At 35.6% G+C, this 24,253-nt stretch overlaps 1 protein-coding gene across 1 annotated transcript in view; it reads right to left on the bottom strand.

Moving 5' to 3' along the window:
- LOC118043689 (uncharacterized) overlaps nucleotides 1-19,505 on the bottom strand; it is a 20,151-nt gene extending 646 nt beyond the window's left edge. Inside the window, exons 1-10 of the mRNA XM_073412260.1 lie at nucleotides 19,293-19,505; nucleotides 14,283-14,496; nucleotides 7,174-7,432; nucleotides 6,610-6,843; nucleotides 2,816-6,097; nucleotides 2,062-2,400; nucleotides 1,793-1,955; nucleotides 1,517-1,639; nucleotides 1,187-1,366; nucleotides 736-1,094 (exon numbers count right to left, since the gene is read on the bottom strand). Coding sequence (XP_073268361.1) covers nucleotides 736-1,094; nucleotides 1,187-1,366; nucleotides 1,517-1,639; nucleotides 1,793-1,955; nucleotides 2,062-2,400; nucleotides 2,816-6,097; nucleotides 6,610-6,843; nucleotides 7,174-7,432; nucleotides 14,283-14,496; nucleotides 19,293-19,505 — 5,366 coding nt within the window. The remainder of the gene's footprint in view (nucleotides 1-735; nucleotides 1,095-1,186; nucleotides 1,367-1,516; nucleotides 1,640-1,792; nucleotides 1,956-2,061; nucleotides 2,401-2,815; nucleotides 6,098-6,609; nucleotides 6,844-7,173; nucleotides 7,433-14,282; nucleotides 14,497-19,292) is intronic.
- Between the last annotated feature and the right edge of the window lie 4,748 nt (nucleotides 19,506-24,253).

The following is a 24,253-nucleotide window of genomic DNA, read 5'->3' as shown; positions in this document are numbered from 1 at the left end:
TAAATCCTCTTTGAATTGTGAGATATACCTGCATTCAAAAATAAGCATTTACCATAAATTTAAAGATATATTATATATTATCAGACTTATTATTATAAACATGTTGTAGTTAGGAATTTTAATGATACTTTAGTGCAATACGATGATATAAAACCTTAATGAGAATGCACTTTTAAGTACTAATCAATGGACTTCCCGTACCGTGCTTTTTGCCTCAAATTCATCCAAACATCTCAACAAAGTCCCGTCAGATGATTTCTTATACAAAATCTCCCCATCAAGATAAAAATCCATTGCCAACCTTCTCAAGGTCTTCTTGTCGATTTTGGATGCCCCAATGGGAATATGCCTGGTTTTGGATGAAATTCTTGATATCATAGCTTACCACGGGTTTCCATCCATTCTCTTTCGATTGAGCAACAATGAGCGGGGTTATTTCTGATATTGATGTGTACTGGCTGTACCTTGTGCCCAAAGTCTATCTTGGCCATAGATGCTAGTGTGGCCAAAGCATCTGCAAACTGGTTCCCTTCCCTTCCCAGATGGGTGAACTCTATTTCCTCAAATTCTTTAGCTAGCTGAGACAGGTATTCTTGGTAAGGCCTTAACTTCTCTTCTTTGGTTTGCCATTCTCCTTTTACTTGACAAATGATCAGCATTGAGTCTCCATACACATCTATCTTTTTGATGTTCATCTCTAATGCAGCCTCTAAACCAAGAATGCAAGCTTCATACTCAGCCGTGTTGTTGGTGCACCCGAACTGCAGCTTAACTGAAACCGGATACTGCTTCTTACCAGGAGAGATTATCACTACCCCCGCTCCGTTACCACATACATTTACAGCACCATCAAAGTACATAACCCACCAATCTGATTTCTCTTCCTCGATTGCAAACACATCTTCATCGGGAAAGTCAAAGTTTAACGGCTCATAATCTTCCATAGCATGGTCAGCCAGGTGATCGGCAATAACACTCCCTTTCACGGCTTTCCTTGTCGTATATACTATGTCATACTCAGCCAAAAGAACTTGCCATCTTGCAATTCGGCTAGATAGATAAGGCTTTTCACAAATGTACCTTAATGGATCTAACTTGGGACATTAAACCAAGTAGTGTGATACAACATATACTGACGTAATCTCTTTGTAGCCCATTCTAGTGCGCAGCACAGCTTCTCAATCACAGTATACCTAGACTCATATTCGGTGAACTTCTTACTTAGGTAATAAATGGCCCTCTCCTTCCTTCCGGTTTCATCATGTTGCCCAAGCACACATCCCATTGCTGTTTCGGTTACTGTTAGGTATAAAATCAATGGCCTTTCTGGTACGGGAGGAACAAGTAGAGGTGGATTTAGCAAGTACTGCTTGATTTTCTCAAAAGCTTTATCACACTCTTCATTCCATATTCCAGGGTTCTTCTTCCTCAACAAACAAAAGATCGGGTCACAAGTCGCGGTTAAATGGGATATAAATCGAGCGATGTAATTCAACCTTCCTAAGAAACCTCTCACCTCCTTCTCAGTCTTGGGGGGTGGCATAGATTGAATAGCTTTTACTTTTTTAGGATCCACTTCTATCTCTTTGTCACTCACCACAAACCCCAACAGCTTACCGGATTTCACCCCGAATGAACACTTTGCTGGGTTAAGCCTCAACTTATATTTCCTTAATCTTTCAAATAATTTCTTCAATACTTGGACATGATTCTCTCCCCCTTTAGATTTAGCAACCATGTCATCCACGTATACTTCAATCTCTTTGTGCATCATGTCGTGAAACAAAGTCACCATAGCCCTTTGGTAAGTGGCCCCAGCATTCTTTAAACCAAATGGCATGACTTTGTAGCAAAAGGTTCCCCATGGTGTTACAAAGGTTGTCTTCTCCCTATCCTCTGGCGCCATTCTTATCTGATTGTAGCCTGAAAACCCATCCATGAAGGAATATGTGGAGCTGCGTGCTGCATTATCAACTAACATATCTATGTGTGGTAAAGGAAAATTATCTTTAGGGCTAGCCCGGTTTAAGTCCCTAAAGTCCACGCAAACTCTGATTTTACCTTCCTTTTTGGGTACCACCACTATGTTTGACACCCATTGTGGATACTTCCAAAAAACCAGCGTCCCATTGTTTTTCAATTTCCGCCTTTACTTTGATTAAGACCTCCGGATGAGTTCTCCTTAACTTCTGCTTAATCGGCTTGCATCCTTCCATCAATGGTATTCTATGTACTACAATGTTCGTATCCTCGTAGGACCAAGCAAAGAAATCCACATAATCTTTGAGCAGTGCAATCAACTCTTCCTTTGTTGCAGGGGTGATCAAAGTCCCTATCTTCAGCTCTCGCTTGATTTCTTCATTGCCTACATTTATGGTTTCAAGGTCCTCTTTAGCGGGCCTCCAAGCATGTTCGTGTTGCTCTATTAATTTTGTGAATTCCCATATGTTTTCCTCCTCCCATTCCTCATCTTCTACAACCACTATATATTCTTTAAATTTTGGTCATTCATTCTCAATGTAAAGTGCAGGTGTTGTTGTGGAGGATCCACTTTCAGGGTTCCTGAAAGCGGAAAGTGATGTGTAAATGCATAGTAAGATATCAAGATGAATTTTGAAAATGCATGATCTCATTAAAATAAAAGATTGGCTCACAACAAAATAAAATCCAATTGACATCTTGAGCCTTGATTGTCAATGAATAAAAACAAAACAGAGAAAAGGCAAACAACATAGATAAAAAATATAATCCAACAATCATTGTTGATTACATTTTAAAAACCAATGGAGCTTCTTGGGTCTCCCAATTCTGGAACTTCTCCCCTTCGGCTAGCTTCCGAACAAAAGTCTTGACGGTGACTTCTTCCAAAGTGTGGATGGTTAATTGTGGCAGCTCTTCAATCCTCCTTTTAGATTCAAATTTCTCAGCAATGTCCTTGACTTGATTTTCCTCCAAAGTGTTTATGTTCATTGAAGAAAGCTTCTGAAAGAGGTCTCCATGTCCCCCATCAGGTTGTATCACATATGCGGCCTTTGGAAATGAAATCCTGATAGGAGGGATGGCTAAGTTTTCTTCTACAGGCTTCCTTCCTTCAATCCTAGCCATTCTCTTCTCCCTTCTTGCACCAGCAGCTCGTTTGTAATCCTCTTTCTTGGGCTTATATCCAAGCCCAAACCTCTGTTCTACAGCTTTTAATTTGACTATACCCCTCCATTCAAGCCTTCCTCGCTCCATATCGTATGGGAAAGGAATCTTGTTTTTCATAAAGGTTTTAGCGGCCATTTTAGTGGCTTCCGAGATTTCTGGCTTCCTCACCACAGTGTTCTCGGGCACCCACTCGGTATTCACAATTTCAAATGCATGAAGGTTTCCGTCCTTACAATCTTCTACTTCAATGAATGGAACCGCCACATTTCTTACCATTGATATAGTCTCCTCAGCCTTAACAGTAACCAGGACACCGTTGGCAATGTACTTTAAACATTGATGTAGCGAAGAGGTGACAGCTCCCACAGAATGTATCCATGGCCTTCCTAACAGCATGCTATAGGAAGGGTGGATATCCATCACTTGAAGGGTTACTAGAAAGACTTGTGGACCCACGGCTAGTTTGACCTCAATTGACCCTATAACTGGCCTTGATGAGCCATCATACGCTCTCACCGTTATTACACTGGGTTGCATATGTGAGGGATCTATTGGCAATTCATCCAGCATGTGCCTTGGTAACACATTCAGGGCCGAGCCGTTATCAATGAGAACTTTGCCGACGAGACAATCCTTGCATCGGACCGTGACATACAAGGGCTTGTTATGTCCAGTTCCTTCAGCGTCAAGTTCATCTTCCGTGAAATACAAGTAATTGGCAGCATGGATTCTCCCTACTAGATGCTCCATAGTCTTTTGCTCAATATCTTGGGGCACATAGGCCTCATTCAATACTTTTTGCAAAGCATTACGGTGTGGCTCGGAGCTGAGTATTAATGACATGATGGAGATCTTAGCAGGGGTCTTCTTCAACTGATCCACTATACTGTACTCACTGTGCTTCATCAGTTTCAAGAACTCATTTGTTTCTTCCTCGGTCACAGGTTTATTCACCTCAAACTCTTTATCGAGGTCCAGCACCTCCTTACCTTTAGCCTTTCTTTGTCTTTCTAGTTCTTCAGGTGTGAAACAACGACCACTCCGAGTTAGCCCACTTATCTCCGTTCGGAACAGCGACAAAGGAGCTTCAATATTCGAGGTATAACCATAATCTCCAGGCATCGCTCCATAGTCTACTTTGCTTGCATATGAGGGCCTAGTTAATACCAATTTTGAGCGACCATTACTTGTTGATTGGATTCTACATTTCTCTTTATTCTCTATCATCTCTACCTCTTCATTGTCACTTGCGGCCTCCATCCTTAACTCTCCTAGAGTTAGCATTCTTGCAACTTTTTGATGAAATTCAATGCATTCATCAATGTGATGCCCTTCCTTTTTATGGAAAGGGCAAAAGTTACTTTCCCCTATGCAGTACTCAGTCGTTTCTTCCAAATGTCCCGACTGCACCAACATCAAGTATAGCTTGGCCATGGTCACTTTCAACACCCTCTTTTTGCTACCAATCTCCATGGTATTCACTCCTCCCCTACCATCAACATGTTTAGGTAAAGGGTTTGAATTCTGATTGGGCGAATCCTCAAAAGTGACCCATCCCACTTTGATCAGTTGCAACACCTTTCTTTTAAAAGCAAAGCAAGACTCAATGCTATGGCCTGCGTGACCAGCATGGTATTCACAAGTCACCTCGGGGTTGTACCAGGCAGGGAAAGGTGGCTGCATAGGTGGTATGGGTAGGGGAGCTATCTGCCCAATACTCAACAGCTTGGCATACAACTCTTTTAAGGTTATTGGTAAAGGTGGTAGTTGTTCTTCTGATGGTTGCTTATCCTTTCTTTGGTAATTGTTGTGGTTATTTGCTGGGAATTTTATTTGATTGGGCTGGTTTGGAGTGGGGGGTTTGGAAAAGTTGATACTAGTGACTCGGGGGGTAGGTATTTGATAGTTTTTGCTTCTCCTTTCTAAGTTGTTCACCTCAATTTCTTTCTTCTTTCCAATGAAACCTCTCTTCTCTAGAGGTTCTGCAATTCTCCCACTTCGGATCCCTTGTTCAATCCTCTCGGCGATCCGCACGACATCATAGAAATGTTGTGCTGAACTACCCATAAGGTGTTCATAGTATGGAGCCCTGAAAGTATTGGCAGACAAAGTCACCATTTCTGTCTCTATCAGCGGAGGTTGCACATTGATAGCTTGGTCACGCCACCTTTGAGCATAAGCCCTTACGGACTCTTGAGTTCCTTTCTCCATACTAATCAGACTGGTCCTATCAGGAGCAATCTCTAGATTAAACTTGTATTGCTTTAAGAAAGCGTCCGCCAAGTCTGTCCACTTCCTGATCCTAATATTGTCTAACCTCATATACCAACTGAGGGCTGATCCAGTCAGGCTATCCTGGAAGAAGTAAATTAATATTTTGTCATCGTGGATAACCTCTGCCATTTTGTTATAGTAGGAGCGGAGATGGGTCTTCGGGCATTCCATCCCAGTATACTTAACAAACTTCGGCACTCTGAACTTCTTTGGAATGACAATATTAGGTACTAAACATACTTCAGCGGCCCTAATTGGGTCAAACAAATCATTTCCTTCAATTGCCCTTAGCCTCTCTTCTAGGGCAGTCCACTTATCATCTCCTTCATGATTAGAGAATTTAAAGTCATGTGGATCTTCGTTTGTTAAATCCATTGTAATAGGGATTTGGATGGGCCGAGCAGGACTCTGCTTAGTTGGTGTATTTGCCCCTATGTTTATAGGTGCGATAGGAATTTGAGCTGCTGCTGGTGCTTCATTTGGTTGAGTAGATGTTCCCTCTCCATCTCTGGCTCTTAATATTTGCTCTAACATACTGGTTAAGTGCGCCACATCATTCCGAACTCCTTCAAGTTCTCTTTGGTACTGAGCTTCTGGTTGTGACCTTCCTTCGTTTTCCATTCTTTCTCTTTGTCGAGTGTTGTGGATTCTAGGAGGGGGACCTATGTTTCTTAATCTGTAGATGCATGCATAGATGTATGAGAAAAATGTATGATTGTGATGGATGCATGATTGAAAAATGCATGTTTTATTGGGTATGGATGCAGCCAATAAAAATGTATTTATTGTGAACGAATAACAACCATCACTTTATAAGCATTCTCTTGTCACATTGCTTTGATAGGAGTTCTGCCTTTCGAGTCGTTTGCTTGAATCATGTTCACCAAGAGACAGATTTTTGCATAAGAAGATGGGTCAACGCCCTTTTCATTAATGCTTGGATAAAAATACATTTAGAAAAAAAATACAACATGCTAATCCCTTTCCTCCCTAAATTCTTTAGCCAAAGGTAAGAGAGCAAAACCGCGGTTCTCAATCTTCCCTAGAAAGGCATCAGTTTCAGCTAGGCTTCGGCGATAGCGAATGATGTCTCCTCCCACATTCCGCGCATTGATTCTAACAATTCGAGCATGTGCAGCAGCTTCGTCCATTTGCTCATCTGTTTTGATCATTTTTTCTATGAGCAACATGTTGGTTCTGTTCAAAGCAGTGTTGTTGGTGTCGATTTGATCTTTGTGCTTTTCCATTGCTACTAGCTTCTCGTCTAAATACTTCGACTTTTCACGTTCTTTGTCAAGCTTTATCCTCATAACTTTTATCTCATTCTTCTTGACTGCTAACTCTGCTTTAACATCCTCGAATCCTCCCCTTTCGCTTTCCAACTCCATATATTTCTTATTCAAATCCTCATACTTCTTAATTCTATCCATCAGCTCGAATTGCACTTGCGCAAATTTTTCTTGGTAATATTCTGCACTTTCTTGGCAATCGCTAAAGTCCATCTCCATTGCTTGAAGTTCAGAGCAACTTTGCATCCAATCCAAACTCAACCCTTTAAGCTCCTTCTCACTTCCTTCCTTAGCAATCTTCTCCTCAACCAACTTTAACTCCAGCTTTGTTATTTTCTCATCTCTAGACTGTATTTGCTCATCTAGAAATGTTCTCATTTTATCCTGTTCTAGCATCATTTCTTCCAACATTGCTTTGTCTTTTCTGCTCTTGCTCAATTCTATTCGTAGTTTCTCCACTTGCCTGCTCAAGTCTTCTTCATTACTAACTCTCTTTCTCTTGATAGGCTCCTCTACAGTTGGAGAAGATTTGACTTCTACACAAGGCATGGCTGAAGCAGCTGAATCATCTTCAATGTTCACCCTTTTTCTCTTAATAGGCTCTGCTACATCTTGAGGAGATTTAGCTTCTACGCGAGGCGTGGCTGAAGTAGCTGAGTCTCTCCATTTTACATATCCTTCGCTCACACTTGGATCTCTCAACCCTTCTATCTCCACCAACACTAGATGCTTCCAATCTTGCTTGATGATCTCCAAAACCTCTTCTGCCATGGGATCTTTGAACAAACCAGAGAATTGAGCGATTCCCATAGTCCTGGGAACAAACTGCATGCCCCCAAGTTGTCTTACCACTAAGGCAGGAGCATAACTCACATAACCCGTAATCCCCACCAATGGTACCCAACGCCTTTGTCCACAACTCATTAGGACCTTCACTATCATTACCCATGGGGCCCTCCACTTAAACTCGCTATTAGGTAAACCTTTTAATTTATCAACCCAACCCTGGTTGTCTAGATCTCCCCATTCTTCTTCTTCTACTAACTTGAGGGGTTTTTGGGTGAACCACCAAAAATTATTGAAGACAGGTTTCTTTGTCTCGATATGGCTAACCATCCAAATATACAACAGTTGCGTGCAACATCTCATTGCTCCTTTTCCGACCCTCCTACAATGGTTAAGTGTCAAAATTGTTTCGGCTAAAATAGCAGCCACTGGATTGATTCGTGTATTCTCATACTCCACGTAAGTAGCAACGGCCTCCAAACTCACTAAACCAATCTGACTTGGGAACAACACAAGGCCAAATATACCTAGGGCAATCAATCTCTCTTTTTCTACTCCTGACTTCTTTTCCAATTCTAGCATCCTCCATTTCAAACTGGTACCATTCTTCTCCTGAAACTTTTCCAAGTTGGAGATCTTGAGTAGTTTTGACAGTTCAGGGATGATCTTGTCGGATCTTAAAGGAGAATAAATCCGATACAGGTCGTTGGGAAACTCGGTCAACAATCCATATTCCTCAACCGTGGGGCACAAGTCTATGCTTCCAAAGGAAAAACATCGGTAGTCTGGATCCCAAAAATGGACTAAAGCTCGCACAGCTGGGCTTAAAACTTCTACCTTTGCAATTTCCATCAAACGTCCGTATTTCCTAAAAAATGCATCTTTATCCACATTCTGAAAATGAGTCGTTAACTTGTTCACCTAATTCAATATGCAATTCAGGTTCTTGATTGGTGACATCTTCTTAGCATCGCTTCTAAGGCAGTCTCCTTCAGTCAATTGTGACAGTTCGGAATTTTTTCCATACTCTAAGATGGAAGATTTAGTGATGATGGCCATTTGGTTCACAAGTCCTGCAATTCAAAATGCATTGGGGTTTAGACTTGTTTTGATGTAAAAGATATATTGGAACATACACCCTAAGGATAGGTTCTAGTTCCTCTACGTGAGACATAGGGTAGGTTTACTATTGGGTCTCTAAAAGAGGGTCTCTTGCTGTTCCAGTGATCAACCTTCGTAAAGGCGATATGGAGGTCTAGCAGATAGTGGGATGGTACGTGTACCAATCACAATCAGTCTAAACACTCAGCAAAGAGTTAGGGTTTACACAAACTTAAACCTTGACTCAAGTCATAAGGCAAGCTGCTAGTCCCCCACTTAAACTTAAAGTTACATGTGTGTGCACTCCAAAACATAATAATAATAATAAAGTGATGCATGACTATGCCATGTATGATAGAATGTAAAGACATATGCTAAAGCTTTTAAACAAAGCATCATAAGAAAACAAAAGCCAATAACACATAGCATAAACAAACAAACAAATCAAGCTTAGTCCAAGGGTCCCCAGTGGAGTCGCCATTCTGTCACACCCCAAAAAAATAATAAACAAAAAAAAAGTTGGTTTTTGCGACATTCGATTGACGACTTTCGTTTTATTCTGTTTTGTTCATTTGGTTCTTTGGAGTCACCACCTAGTATTTTGGTCACTAGGAACCCTAACTGGTCTTTCAGAGATTCTAAGGCAAGGGACTGGTTGCGTAAAGGGAAGGTATTAGCACCCCTAGTACGTCCTACCTAAGGTAAGCTGCTTGGTGTTTGGTTTGCTTTATAATTGCTATGGTGTTGGTATTTTCTAGGCTCGTCAATCGTGAAATAAAAAAAAAAAAATTAAATTTTGAAATGTCCTCGATTATAATCAAGGCTTCTTTCAAGAATGTGTGTGAATTTATTACTCCCAATAATATTTTGGATATTCATCCTTTTAAGGATTTCTTTATCCAAACATTAGCGGTGAATAATAAATAAATTCCCTCTCCAAAAATAAGATTTTTATAGTTTTTGGAATATTGGCCAATACTCTTTGGAGTTTTACAAACATGTTGTAAAATCCAGAAATGCAAGAAAATAATTTGTGTTTAAGAAATCTATGCGAAAACACACTTTCGAAGCTTCCAATATATTTTTTTTATAAAAAGAAGATTCAAAACATGTTAGAGTATTGGCCGTATGCAACAAGCAAGAAATTTTATTTTTTTTTTAAACAAATTTTTTTTTTTGACGAAATCGGGTATTTTTAATACTGAATTTGTATCTCCACTGCATAAAAATACAAACTAATATTAAGTCATTTTAAAAAGATGTACGAAAAAAATTAATATTTTTAAGGAATTTTAGAAATTTTTTAAAGCAAAAAAAAAAAAATTATCTTTGAAAATTTCGGATGTCTCGACGAAAATCGGATATTTTAAATACTGAATTTATACCTCTACAGTATATATATATAAAAAAATACAAACACCCTAAAATATATATATATATATATATATATATGAAAAGAAAACAACAATATTTGTTTTTAGATTTTTTTCAGATTTTGTTTTTAAAAATATATATACACACACACATAATATAATATAATATATATATTAATTATTAAGGGGCTGGGCCGGCCCAACTGACTGGGTCGGGCTCATCCCTACAAGTCATTGGGCCGGGATCGGCCCAAGAAAAGTGACTGGGCCGATCTCGGCCCAAGAAAGGTGAATGGGCCGATCTCGGCCCAAGAAAAATAACTTGGTCTGGGCCGGATCCGGCCCAGACCGCTGGGTTGGGCCAGAATCCTTCTGGCCCATATACATGTTTCTGGGCCAGAACCCGTCTGGCCCAGAAGAGAAAACATAACGGGGGGAATTAATTTCCCCCCCATCCCCTACATGCAGAACAATTCTGCATGCAGGAGACGAAACCTACAGAAGAAGAGAAAAAAAAATGCAGGGGAGAGAGCGTACCTGGCGGGGCTGGAGACGGTGGTTTGCTGGCGGGGCTGCGGTGGCGTGGCTCGTGGATGGCGGCTCCGGGCGGCGTTGTGTCTGTTTCTAACAGTGGTGAAAAATTTCTTCCTCCTCCCCTCTCCTTCGTTTTTTTTCGTTCTCAGTGGCTGTCTGTTCTCGGTTTGGTTTTGGTTTTTTGGTTTCGGTTTCCTTCTTCTCGGTTTGTTTCTATTCTTCTCTCTCTTTCGTGCCTTATTTCTCTTCTCCCTCTCTCTTCGGGTCGTCCTCTCTCTCCTTCGGTCTCTCTATTTATAAGGGAAACCGGTGTGCCTTTTGCTAGTGCGCCTTCAATCATGCAACGGCTGGTCGGCCAGTGACCCGTTCGGTGGTCTTGTGGGGCTTCGGTGGGGGCGAGGAGAGAGAGATAGGCGGGAAGGTTTTCAAAATTTTCGTCTTCTGTTGCTTCTAAATCGGGGGGAAGGAGGAAGATGAACAGTGTCGTTCAAAACGACACCGTTCTGGTCTTCCTCTTTTTTTTTTTTATATATATATGAAACGGCGTCGTTTTGGATAAAACGCGTCGTTTCATTTAAATGGCCAAACTTCAAATCAGCCCTCCAAATTCGGTCCCCGCCCCTTTTGTTGGCCGCCTTTTTCACTTTGGTCCTTGGCCTCTGATTTATGCAATTGAGCCCTCAATTGATTAATAAACTTTCAATTTCTTCAATTAGGCCCCTGAACCGAATAATTGCAGCCCCTCCATTTACGCGCCTCTTCCAATTTGGTCCCTGGTTTCGGATTTTCTTATTTAAGTCCCTAATTGGCCATTAAACTTCAATATTTATGCAATTAAGCCCCTGATTTGACCCAATAAATTCCTAAAAAATATATTTTGGCCCCAGAACTTAAATTTCTTCTAATTAAAGCCCAAATTGACTTAAAAATCAAATTTTCTTGCAATCAAATCTTCTATAAATTCAAATAAAAATCCAATTAAATCCATAAACATCCAAATTTGGGCTTTTCTCCTCAAAATTCAAATTTTCCTTCTCAATAGGGCTTTCATACTTCAAGAATATACTGTCAAAAATTCAATCCTTGTATTTTTAAATTCCTTGACCAATTTTCTGACTGTTTTCTGAGTGCTTCTGCCTGCTGTTATTTTTTCTAAACTCTTTTGGCCATTTATTTTATTTTTCATGGGGACCCAAAAATGAGTTACAACAACCTTGACTAATTTTTCTTGATTACTGAGCAACCACTACCTTGATCAATATTTAGAAACTAGAAAATCTGTATAATTTGATACTCAGTGATGAGGATGTGACACTTTGCAGCTGTATATTTAACAAAATTTTAGCAATTCTTTTGAGATTGTGAGTTCTATCTTATGAAGAATACTTTTGTAAAAAACATATAAATATTTGCACAAATTCTGTTTTGACGGTGCATAATGGAAGGGGATTGTAGTGAATTCGCAGATCACATTTTGATGTTGAAAAAATACATGACTCCATAAAGATGGGCCAATTTCGTAAAAAAATAAAGAATGCTGTAAAAGAAGTTGCGTGGATTGTCATTCTTTATGATCGATATCACTCTCTATATAATCTCCATGTCTATTTTTTTTTTTGTATGTAATCAATATCACTCTTTATTTGACAAAATATGAAGCTCTATGATTTTAAAGAATTTACTGGGACTAAAAAATCCAATATATTTTCAGCTGATGATTATCGCCAGTGTCATCCAAAACTTCAATTTTCAAAACCATGTGGCTGCATGTAACAGTGTTGTAGATTAGTTTGAATCTATTAATATAAATAAATTTGTAAAAATACAGATTTAGCTCAAGATTATCCAATCTATTTTAATACTTCTTTTAATTCATTATTAATTATTTATGTATATATAAATTTATACACATTAATTTACGAAAATTACAACTTGACAATAAAATTGACAATATTAAATGGACTTGTTAAATATGTTATTATTTATTTCATCACAACACACCAGAGTTAGTAATTTAATATAAGTTTCAACAATTTACAAACAATTACAATTTTATAAAATCTAAAATAAACCATAACATGTACAAAATCATAAATCCATACAATAATTTTGTTTGAGAAAAAACAATAAAACAACACTCAAACAAAATACATATGCTAAAAAACATGCTAGATATTTTAAAATTGTGTTCAAATTAAAAAGAAAAAAGAAAAAAGAATAGATCTACTTAACATAAAAAATCCACAGTAAATCAGAATACGAATGCTATGATTAGAAAAGTTGAAGAAAGATGAGTTGTGTTGAGCTGAGAGGGGGTTGTTTGCTTAGTTGCAGAGGAGGGGGGGTTTTGTTTAGATGCAAATGGGAAGAAGGAGAAATAAGGGAGGGGAGGGTCAATGGCCAGTTCATATATTAACTATTGTCAATGGAATTACCAATAAAAAAAATTTATTTGTCAATCTGTCAACCATTATGTCGGTATAATAGATCCGTCAACCATACAGTGGTATGGACATCCCTGTTCAAATCCAACTGTAATTGTGTTGGTAAAATCATCCACAAAAACTTTCATGTTATTGTATTGTTTGGTTTTATAAAATTCTTTCTATTCCGACTGAGATTCCCTCAGTATATACAACAAAATATTTTTGTCGGTAGTTAGCAATGGAAAAAATTTGGTCGATAAATATCACCTCAAAATACCGACAGAAAAAAAAACCAAACGTGATTCTGTTTATATTTGTAGATTTTCTAGTAATGTCTATTACATCAAAGCCTTTTCCCTAAATGTTCATGGTCAATGCTATATTAATACTGGATATTAATTAGTTGTTGAGACTGATACATATTGTTGTTACTAATTTTTGGGCTCCACGTGTTGGAGATGGGGTGTACCTCTTTTGAATAGAATGCAAGAGTTTAGCTCATGGCTGCTGAAAGATTGACAAAAGTAGAGAAGAAAGAAATGTGTTTTGAACCTTGTTTCAACTGTTTTCTACTCTCTTTATCCTCCCCCTTTACTGCCAAAATCATCAAGATTCTTAGGCTAATTAGGAGTCTTCATAATGCTAAATTCGTTTCTTTTTTATCTGGTCTTGAAGGTTGGATAAATTCCTCAGAATTTGCACTAAAAAGAACTGATTTTGTTGCTGTCGCAATTCTGTTGTGATACCAACTTTGTTCTAACTTAGACTTTGATTTTGATATGCAATATCTGACCATCCCAGCTATATTTTGTCATTCATGACATGTAAAAGAATTGATTTACACCTTTATTGGGTCCTAAGGCCCACTGTTTTTAGGTCAAACTGATTAATACTTAAAAGTGCATTTTTATCAAGGTTTTATATCATCATTTTGCACTTGAAGTATCAATAACTCCTTAACTAGAGTATATTTTATAATAACAAGTTTGATAATATAAGATACCTTTAATTTATGGTAAATACTCATTTTAAATACATGCACATCTCACAATTCAAAGGATTAGTTGCTGTGATTAACTATTGAAAGTGAAAGGACAAAGAAAAGGCTAAGCTTAGAAAGGAGATGCAGATTCAATTCAAATTGGAACACTATTAAGTCATTGGGTCATATCTAGAGCTATAGTTCTTGGGTTCTAGTTTGGTTTATATGAATAGAAAGCTAAGAGATAGGCCTACAATGTTCATGAATAGTGGAAGACCCAAATCTGCTATTTTCAAATTCAAAGTTTGGCCATAAAAGAGAAGTCAGAATTTGTTCTACAATCCAGCCCAAACAATGCTTAGATATTTACCCATAGCTGGAGTTCTAGAAGGCAAAATGATGTCAAATTTGGCGAGTGGAACGATAAGATAATTTCCAACAACTTGTATGAAGATGACCTGCTCCAATTCTGATGTTAGCAATGACATTTCATCCAGACAAGAGCTTGAGGGCTGTTCACCATGTCCACCAGAAGCACTACTCAGTATTTCAGCCATATCTCGTGCTCTAGTGATCCAAATGCTCTGAAAGTTTATGGGTGGAAAGAGTAGATGATTTTAGACAACTTTTATGTAGAACACTTTGCCAAATTTTGATTGAATCAATGTCATTTCATCCATCTAAAATGCTTGAGTGCTGCTGTCCACCACGTCCACTAAATCAATAGTTGGCCACTACATCAATAATCAATTACCAAATGAATAGTTCTGAATTTTAGCTTATAAAAGGAGGCATTTGCCATTCATTTAGGCATATTGGTTCTTAGATCAAGATCATGTTCTTGCTCTATCCATTTATATTTTTGTAATGCTGAAGTTTTGCTTTCATTAATCTCTTGTTTATGCTTTTCATTTCCTTTACTATACTTAGTTAACATATATCATGTTTATGTTCTTATATTGTTTATTTATGTTTTTCTTCTTCATAATGTATAGCTAAGTTTATCATGTTAAGGTAAAAAGGTTTCACTAATGATGTTAGGATAAGTATAATATAAACTCAATATGGACTTCAATGCTTATATCCTAAACAACATGCTATTAACATGTCTTATTATTTTTATCTTATTAATTCTTAATACCTTGCTTGTTAAATGGTTAATCTAGATTTGTGTTGTATAACACTTGGTACATCAAATACTTGATCCTTCATAGTCTTCGGCCGACATTGTTATTATTAGAGGAACTTGATTTGTTGTCAGCTTAAGTTAACATCATGAATACCTGATAAAATTTATAAGTATGGTATTAAGTAAATAAGATGATTAATATGATCATGTTGATAATTTATAAAGAGTTTATACTTTACTTATCTCTAATAATATTAGTGGATCCTCTAACCTTGACATTTGTTTTTATCATGTTTAATCTTCACATTAATTTTACATCTCAAAGTCCTCTTTAACTCATCATTACCATCATTATCATCACCATCATCATTGTTGTTGTTGTTGTTATTTATAATTTATATAGTCCACCTCCGTATGGTTCGACCCCAGTCTTGCCGGGTTATTTATTACTTTGACACTCCTGCACTTAGGATAAGACATCAAATCTTTTGATCGTGTCACAAACTCTCAGTCATATTGGGATACTCGATATTGTCAATTTCTGAATCTTAAAGCGAAAATAGTAAGCGGACAAAGCGAGAAGAGAAAAAGAAAGAAGATGCCTTTATTTTATTCTTTTAGGGAATTTATTGAAGGGCCTCTTTCTTATGAAATAGGGCCGCCAAGCCCACTTTGGTTAGCTATTTAGGATTCAACACACTAAGAGGATTTCGAACAGTGTCATTGTTCGATGAAAAATCTAATTTACTACCTTGCCCAATTGAATTTCATGGAAAAAAAATTTGTTCTTTTATCTTGTTCATAGAGGTTTCCTAATTAGGAATAAGGGATATCGGTAAAAAAAAATAAAAATTATATGTATGATTTTTTCCATAATTTCCTCTTATTTCACAAAAAAAAAATCCATTCTTCAGATTTTTTCTTTGATTCTGATAAATAAATACTTATTCTAAATAGTTATCAGGAAACCCTTTTTGACCAACTAGATTGTGGCCGGATTCTGTTCTTCACAACGATTTTATCTTACTTTGAATCCTACATGAAAATTGTATTCCTAGACGTGTAGATGAATTTGAGTTTTTGAATCGCCAGATTTTGATATCAGAAGCTCCAAATATACCCGTTTGAATGTCTAGTTAAAAGTAGAAAATCCTGCTGCGAGAAGGATCCTGACCTGAGTTTGCAGGTCTGATTCGAGGAACCCAATTTAATGTTTCAAGGATTTATCGGGTTAATTAAAGACCAATTTTAAAATTTGAAAAGTTAATTGGTTTCGTTGAAGGAATTGAGAATAGGGACTGGATTAGAAAACGCTATAATAATTGATGTTATTGGCTGCCATGCTGGATTATATTTTGCTTCTCTTCACAAAGAAAAAACACCATCGTTTGGGACTTGGCAGCATGAAACAACCCATAGGAATTAATTAGCATGGTATTGTTCATTTTTGTTTCCCCTCCCTGTCTGCAATTCTTTCCTTTTTCTCTACATAACCATTCCCACTAGTTTTTCTTTTGAATTTCTCCTCTGTTAATTGGCATGTACAAGATAGCCCTCTTTTTTTGTCACGCCAGATTTGCAGCTACGAGAAAATGCCAGCAAGGGAACCATTTTGCGCCTCCTTTGTGCCAACTGCAAAATGACATGAAGAGAGGAACCTCACCATCATCTAATGGATAGGGTTTTATCCCTAACACAAATGGCTGGGATGAGGTGTTAATGAGGAAAGTAATTACTAGAATCATCAGAATATGAATCAGAATATTTTGGTTTCCTATTTTGTTTTATTTGATTGTAAATCAGTCGAGATTTACATCCTAGATTAGTGCATTGAATCTTTCCTAAATAGAGTTATGTATAGGCTATATATATACCTCCTCTACTGACCTAACAAAAAAGGGGATGAAAAAAAGAGTAGGCAAAAGAAAAAGAAGAGATAGGGAGAGGAGAGAAAAAACACAGAGAACAGGGGAGAGCAGAGAGTTTTTTCTTTCTTTCATCTTTTCGTTACTGTGAAAGAAAGGAAAAGGAAAATAGAACAGAGAAAAGGGAAAGAAAAGAGAAGAAAACAGGAAGAAGAAGGGAGAAAGAGGCAGGCAACAGAACAACACAGTCAAAAGCAAGAAAAAAACACAGAGACAAAGGCGTCAATTCAACCAGCACACCACACCTTTATCGCCATCATCTTCACCATCTTCAGAAAGAGCATCAGTAGAAGAGAAAAAACATACCAAAACCAGCATGGCCATTATTTTTTTGTCTTCAGAACTAGTGACCACCAGCCGTGCGCAGAAGCTTCAGTGCCATCGTCTTTGCCCGTCTTAGCACCAGGTAAGTTTCCATGCATTCCTTTCACTTTGCATTTTAATTACATAGTTATTGTGCATGCCTTTGTGTTTGTTGTTCAAGTGAATTATAATTCACTTGAACAATAATTGAGCAATGCACGCGTGAGGAAACCCACGCGTGCCTCTTGTGTCCAGCCAGGTCACTAGTTTGGGTAAGTGACCCGGCTAGGCCTACTGGGATCAGCCCAGCCACATGGGCCGAGTTGGACCCAACTCTAAAAAACAAAACGAGTGAGATTGTTGGTCTCGTGTATTTATTTTGTGGTTTGTATTTTTATATTGTAGAAATACAAATATGATATTAAAATACCTGATTTTATACAAAATGTTGCAAATATATATGTGTATGTGTCTAAAAAACAAAAAAAAAACAACATTTTCTTGTGTGTTGTATACGACCAATACCCTAATTAGAAGATAATTTTTTTAATTTACAAATAATTTACATGGTTAAAAGCAAAAGATAACTAACCTAATATCACTCCCGACGCGACCCTGATGGACCTAAAAATAGAGGTTAATGTGTACACATAAATATAAAAGGTAGTAACAAGCAATAACAATGACAAGTAATAATCTCTATGGAATTTCTTTTGATATATAAAATTAGGCATAAACCTCTTTTACAACATATATTTTCCATCTATTACCAATATCCATCTAATATCCTATCTCATTTGCCAATAATAATTTCATCTTGAAAATCTCAACACAACTCAACAGTTTGCGAACACCATTTCTTTATAAATCAATTCTCACTTGATACCAAGATATTCATCTCTTGGTATCATTAGCTTAACTCATTCTTTTGGAATAACTAATCAATATTTTCCCTTTCATTTTCTAGAAGGTAATCGCCGACACTAATAAATCTCATTAGTATCATTAGTCTTCTAATACTGGGCTAGACTAATCAATTACATTCACGTGCCGATATCAATACAATTGATTAGTATCATTAGTTATTCCTTCCTCAGAATAGTTAATAAATTCTTATTCATATATGGTTTACCATCAAAGTTTCAATGTCAATAACCCTTCACATCATTAGCCTCCTTACCCAAAGTAACTAATCACACCAGAAATGATTGTCGATACTAATGTGACCCATTAATATCATCAACTATTCACGACCTGGAATAGTTAATCAACTTATCTTTTTCACTAAACCTAGAGTAATCATGCCGATGTTAGTAATCTTTACTAACATCATTAGTCACTAAATTGCTTGGGAACGACTAATAAATTTAAGAAATGCTGGCACCGTTGAAACCTCATCAATTAACATTCCAAACCCGGATAGCTAATCAATATCGTCTGAAATGCAGGTACCAATAAAACCTCATTGATACCATTAGCTATCTAGACCCTAATAGCTAATCAATGTCACCTGAAATGTGCCTAAAACTTAGAGGAATAAGGACAAGGTGACATTGGAATCACTCACCTCACAACACCTCCCCATACCCCTGAATTGAATGGCTACTTCGAAAGAAGACATCGTCACATTGTAGAAACTGGCCTTACACTCCTCACCCATGCCTCACTTCCATTATCTTTTTTGCCTCAAGCATTCAATACTGCTATCTATTTGATAAACATAATGCCTACCAAAACACTCCAATTCTCTAGCCCCTTTGAATTAATTTTCCAAACTGCACCAAACTACTCTAAGTTAAAAAGCTTTGGCTGCTTATGTTATCCATGGCTTCGTCCTTATTCCTCACATAAGCTAGAACCGAAATCCAAGCCCTGTGTCTTCATTGGTTACTCATTATCACAAAGTGTATATCTCTGTTTTGAGCCTCAGACTTCCAAAACCTATGCTTCCCGTCATATAAAATTTGTTGAGTCAATTTTTCCCTACACCAGTTTCACATCCATGTCACCTTGTCCATCCCACCCACCAGTTGTCTCCTGGTTTCCACTTGTTCTCAGTTTCTATGCCAATTCCAGCACAACCGCCTTCTTGCACTCCTGAAATACATGCACCAGAATTGTCTCCTGCTGCTGATCCTTCTCCATCTTCTTCATTGATCTCCCAACTTACAGTAAGTGCCAGACCCCACTTCCAAGTCTCACAAACCAATATTGTCCAATGCCCTAACCATCCCATGATTACCAGAGACCAAAATCGTATCACTAAACCAATCCAAATGCTGAATCTTCATGCAACATTAACCTCCTCCACACCTCAGGAACTGACTTCCATTGCACAAGCTATCACTTTAAAGTATAACAATCTCTCTTCTAAAAGGGTTTAAGAGATTTCTTACTAGTGGTTCGTGTGTATTAACTTTAGAGGCCAGACAACTGGAAAGCTTGTAGTTTGCGACAACCCAACCTTAAAGTTTATATTCCAAGTCGAAAGAAATTCAAATCTTCGGGTAATCTTCGCATAAACTTTAAATAATTCTAGATTTTTCTAACGAGATTCTTTAAGACTTCTGAAAAAATTTAAAATTTACTATTTTTCCTATGTGTATATGTTTCAAAAACCCAACAAGAATAACATACTAAAAGTTTATCCTATTTAGATCTTCAATCACTGCAGAAAAGGTTAAGATTTAAACTTTCCCTGGTAGCCAAACTCTCTCTTTCTTGAGGTTTTATAGCTTGCCATTTACTAAGAAAAGTTAAGGATGGCTTTTTAACAAGTCATTAAGAGACTTTCGTTTTCTTCTTTCTTTGTAATATCCACAGACATGGTTTTCGACTTCAAATGGGATGGACGGAAACCCAAAACTTTCGGGCCATCCACTAATTTGAAAACTATTTATCAACTTGGATTAGTATGCTCCTAATAACCAACTAATAACTAATTGATGCATTTCCTTCAGCACTTAAAAAACATATGATATGGACTTGGATTATAATATTCTTCCATTTAAGTGCCGAGATAGAGCTTTTATAATCTCGAATCTCTTTACGATTATAGGGATTGATTGATACTTTCCTCTGGACTGAATAGTCACCAAATTTACAAAGATAGATGTAGCGTAATGTATATTTAAAAGTGTAGTAGATGTTGTTTTTCTAAATGTATTTTGGCTTGAAAAAATATCAAAATAATATATTTTTTATTTTTTAAAAATTTATTTTTGAACATTAATACATCAAAACAATATAAAAATAAAAAATTATTATAATTCAAAACTTTAAAAAATCAAGATTTTTCTAAAACACAGTTCCAAACCCTTCATAATATTAGCAAGTCTCAAAATCTAATCCTGGAAAATAATAAACATAGCTAGAAACGAGTGATGAACACGTCAAAACTTTTTAAAGTCGGCATAATTGAGGTGGCCCTGGTTTCAACCTACGCACCAAACATCTCCATCCTTGAAATTAAACGCACTAAGTCTAGATGATAATTGATTGATACTTTCCTCTGGACGATTATAGCGAAGTCTTTGGCAACCAAAGTCCAGCTTATGGGTCTGGCATGTATTAATTTCCATCTGGACAAAAAATGAAGTGTCCTACAAGTTTAGTTTAATCAAATGTGGTGAGGCCTGCATAAATAATGTCTACGTTATTCGTTCACTACCATATGAATTCCATTACATGGCTAACATAGTCTAAGAGATTATTTGTTTCGCATAAAATATTTTAAAAAAATTATTTTATATTTTTTTTATGAAATATCCTGTAAGAAAATTATTCAACCTAAAATATTTTAGATGAATATCTTAATTCACTCCATCTATTAAAAAAATAATTTTTAGCTCGTGCTATTAAATCCAGTATAAGTTAAGCATTAATTTCTATCTTGAAAAATATCACGTCCTACAAATTTATTTAATTAAATGTGGGCAGTAAATTAGGCACTCGTTCATTTGCAAAGGACTACGTACCAAAGGAACTTTTCTATAGCAAGTTAATGATAATTTAAAAACAAAATATTTGAGAGCCTCAAGTATACAGTTAGAAAATCTAGGATGAGTTTGAAGAAAAATTATTAAAAGATCAAATTTTTTTATGAAATTGAATCAATTTCTTTAAGTTTAAATTGTCGCAAATTATGAATCATTTAAATATTTTATTTTTAACAATAATCCATTTGAATTATTAATGAAAAATTTTTTTTTTAAATCATGACGTAGGCATAAACAAATGATAAGAGGTTAATTTATTGCAAGTCAAAACTCTTAAAAAAAAATAAATATAATTTTTTTTTTAAATACTTAATTTTTTTTTTTTATGTATCCATTCACCAAAATAATTATAATAATAATTTATATAGAAAAAAATATTTAAAAAACCCTAATAACACTAGAGTGACCCACCAAATCAGATGGATTGAATAACCATTTTTTTCCAGTCATAAATCAGTGTTTCAATTAGATTAGCATCAATTGATGCATGATAGATGGGAAACAAGCATTTGAATCAATCTTCCAGTCTATGCTAAGTCAAATATGGATCATAAAAAAAAAAAAATACTCAATTTTATTTTTTTATGTATCCATTCACAAAATGATTATAATAAAAATTTATATAGAAAAAAATTAAAAAACCCTAAGAACACTAGATTGACCTACCAAATCAGATTGATTGAAGAACCATTTTTTCCGGTCATAAACTTAGTGTTTCAATTAGATTAGCATCAATTGATGCATGATAGATGGGAAACAAGCATTTGGATCAATCTTCCAGTCTATGCCACGTCAAATACGGATCATAAAAGAAAATTAAAATACTTAATTTTCTTTGTTTATGTATCCATTCACCAAAATGATTATACTGAAAATTTATATAGAAAAAAAAATTAAAAAACCCTAATAATACTAGATTGACCCATCAAATCAGATGGATTGAATAACCATTTTTTCCGGTCATAAACTTAGTGTTTCAATTAGATTAGCATCACTTGATGCATGATAGATGGGAAACAAGCATTTGGATCAATCTTCCAGTCTATGCTAAGTCAAATACGGAACGTAGCCATATCTCCACCTTACGATCATCTGGGTCGCCATACATTTATTTCTGGTTAAGTATAAATTCAAAAATCTCATTTCTAAAAAGAAAAATAAATATAAAACCACCAAGTCTTCCTCAAGATAACACTTATATGATTTCAAGGTGTTTTAGTGTAGTAAAAATACGATTGAATATTCTTGTACTAGATTATAAAGGTTTAATTAATAATCAATATTGAATAATAAAATTAAAAAATAAATTATTCAATTTAAAAAGAAAATAGGACCTAAGTCAACATAGCTAACTTGCAATATTCACAACCTAAGTCATGAGACCATGATAACCCTATAGAAATCAAATAAAAAAAAATGTGAAGATCAATTCTCAATCAACTTAATTTTGAATGATGAAGTTAAAAAAATATTAAAAAAAAATGACATGAGTCAACACGACTAGCCTGCAAAACTCGTCATGATCTGGGTTATAAGATCATGATAACTTTATAAAGTAAATAAAAACAATTATGAAATCCAGTATCTCATAAGCCTAATGTTGGAGGATGAAATTAAAAAAAAAATTAATATATATATTTTTTTAAAAAGCCTAAAAAGTCTTGAGCACCAAGGTTAAAAGGGCTTAATATTTTATTATTCATTTATACAGTGAAAAGTCAAGTCATTTAAGTATATGTTAACTATAATTGGAGCCTGCGCTTTGTCATGGGGCTAGATTATTTTATTTTGTGTAAAAAATAATGTTCAACTACAACAATCATGTTTTAAAAGACAAAATAAATATGTAACTCATGTTATAGAACTGACTAGATTGGATAAGATGACTTTAATTCAAATAATAATAATAAAAAACTATAGATAAATCAAATTTAAAAAGAAAAATGATTAGGATAACCTAAAGAAAAAATAATTATTTTTCAATTGAAATAATGCATACATCTTGATTAGTAATATTTTGTTTTTTAAAAATTATTTTCATTCCTTGAATTGATATACTTTGATTTTTCCCTTTTCTATTTTAAACAAAAAATAATTTAAACTATGGGATTATGTATACATAATTGAAATAAAAAAAAATTAATAAACAAAGTCATCTTCAATCCGCAGCTGTAAAGCAAGACTAAGTAACCAATAAATCCTTTCAGCGAATATTTCCACACGAGGAGAGGTCCCTTACGTCACCAACACAAATTGTACACCAGTCAACACGTTCTCCTGGCAATAGCTTTATTGAACAGTTACTAGAAAACCTACAAACAATGGAGATTGGGGTTTGAAGGTTCTTGCCCTCAAGATAGTGTGGGATTGGTCGTCCTAAAAGGTCTCTCTCTTCCAGCATTAACAAGGGAGAACCAATCTTCACGTGGTGCTCAAAATCAATTATACAAAAAGATTCAAAAAATAGCAATTAAAACAATATAGATTAAAATTCAAATACCAAATAAATTTTGTATTAAATTGAATAGTAAAATTGAAAAACAATATCAATTTAAAAAAAAGGCCAAAAAAATTAAAAGAATGAGGATCAAAATTAACATAAAAAATTAAAAAATAAATATGATTGAAAGGTGAAATTGAAAAGAATAATAATTTTTCTAAAAGTTCCAATAAATAAATTAGAAATCAAAACAATGAGGACCAAATTGGAAAGCATAATACTATCAATTTTGATTGAATGATGAAATTAAAAACAAATAAAATTTTTACAAAAGAGCTAAGAAAAAAATTAGAAACCAAAAAATAAAGATCAAATTTAAAAATATAATATTTGTAAATTGGGATTGAGGGATGAAATTAAAGACAAATAAAACTTCTACAAAAACTCCAAAAACAAAAATACAAATAAAAAAATGACTGAAGTTGAAATATCCACAATAATAAGGGCCAAACTATAATATTTTAGGGATGAGAGAGAAAAGGAGAA

This window comes from Populus alba, chromosome 11, assembly GCF_005239225.2.
Source record: "Populus alba chromosome 11, ASM523922v2, whole genome shotgun sequence".
NCBI classification, from domain to species: Eukaryota; Viridiplantae; Streptophyta; class Magnoliopsida; order Malpighiales; family Salicaceae; genus Populus; species Populus alba.
The sequence above is the reverse complement of the archived record's forward strand: the minus strand, read 5'-3'. Positions and strand labels throughout refer to the sequence as shown.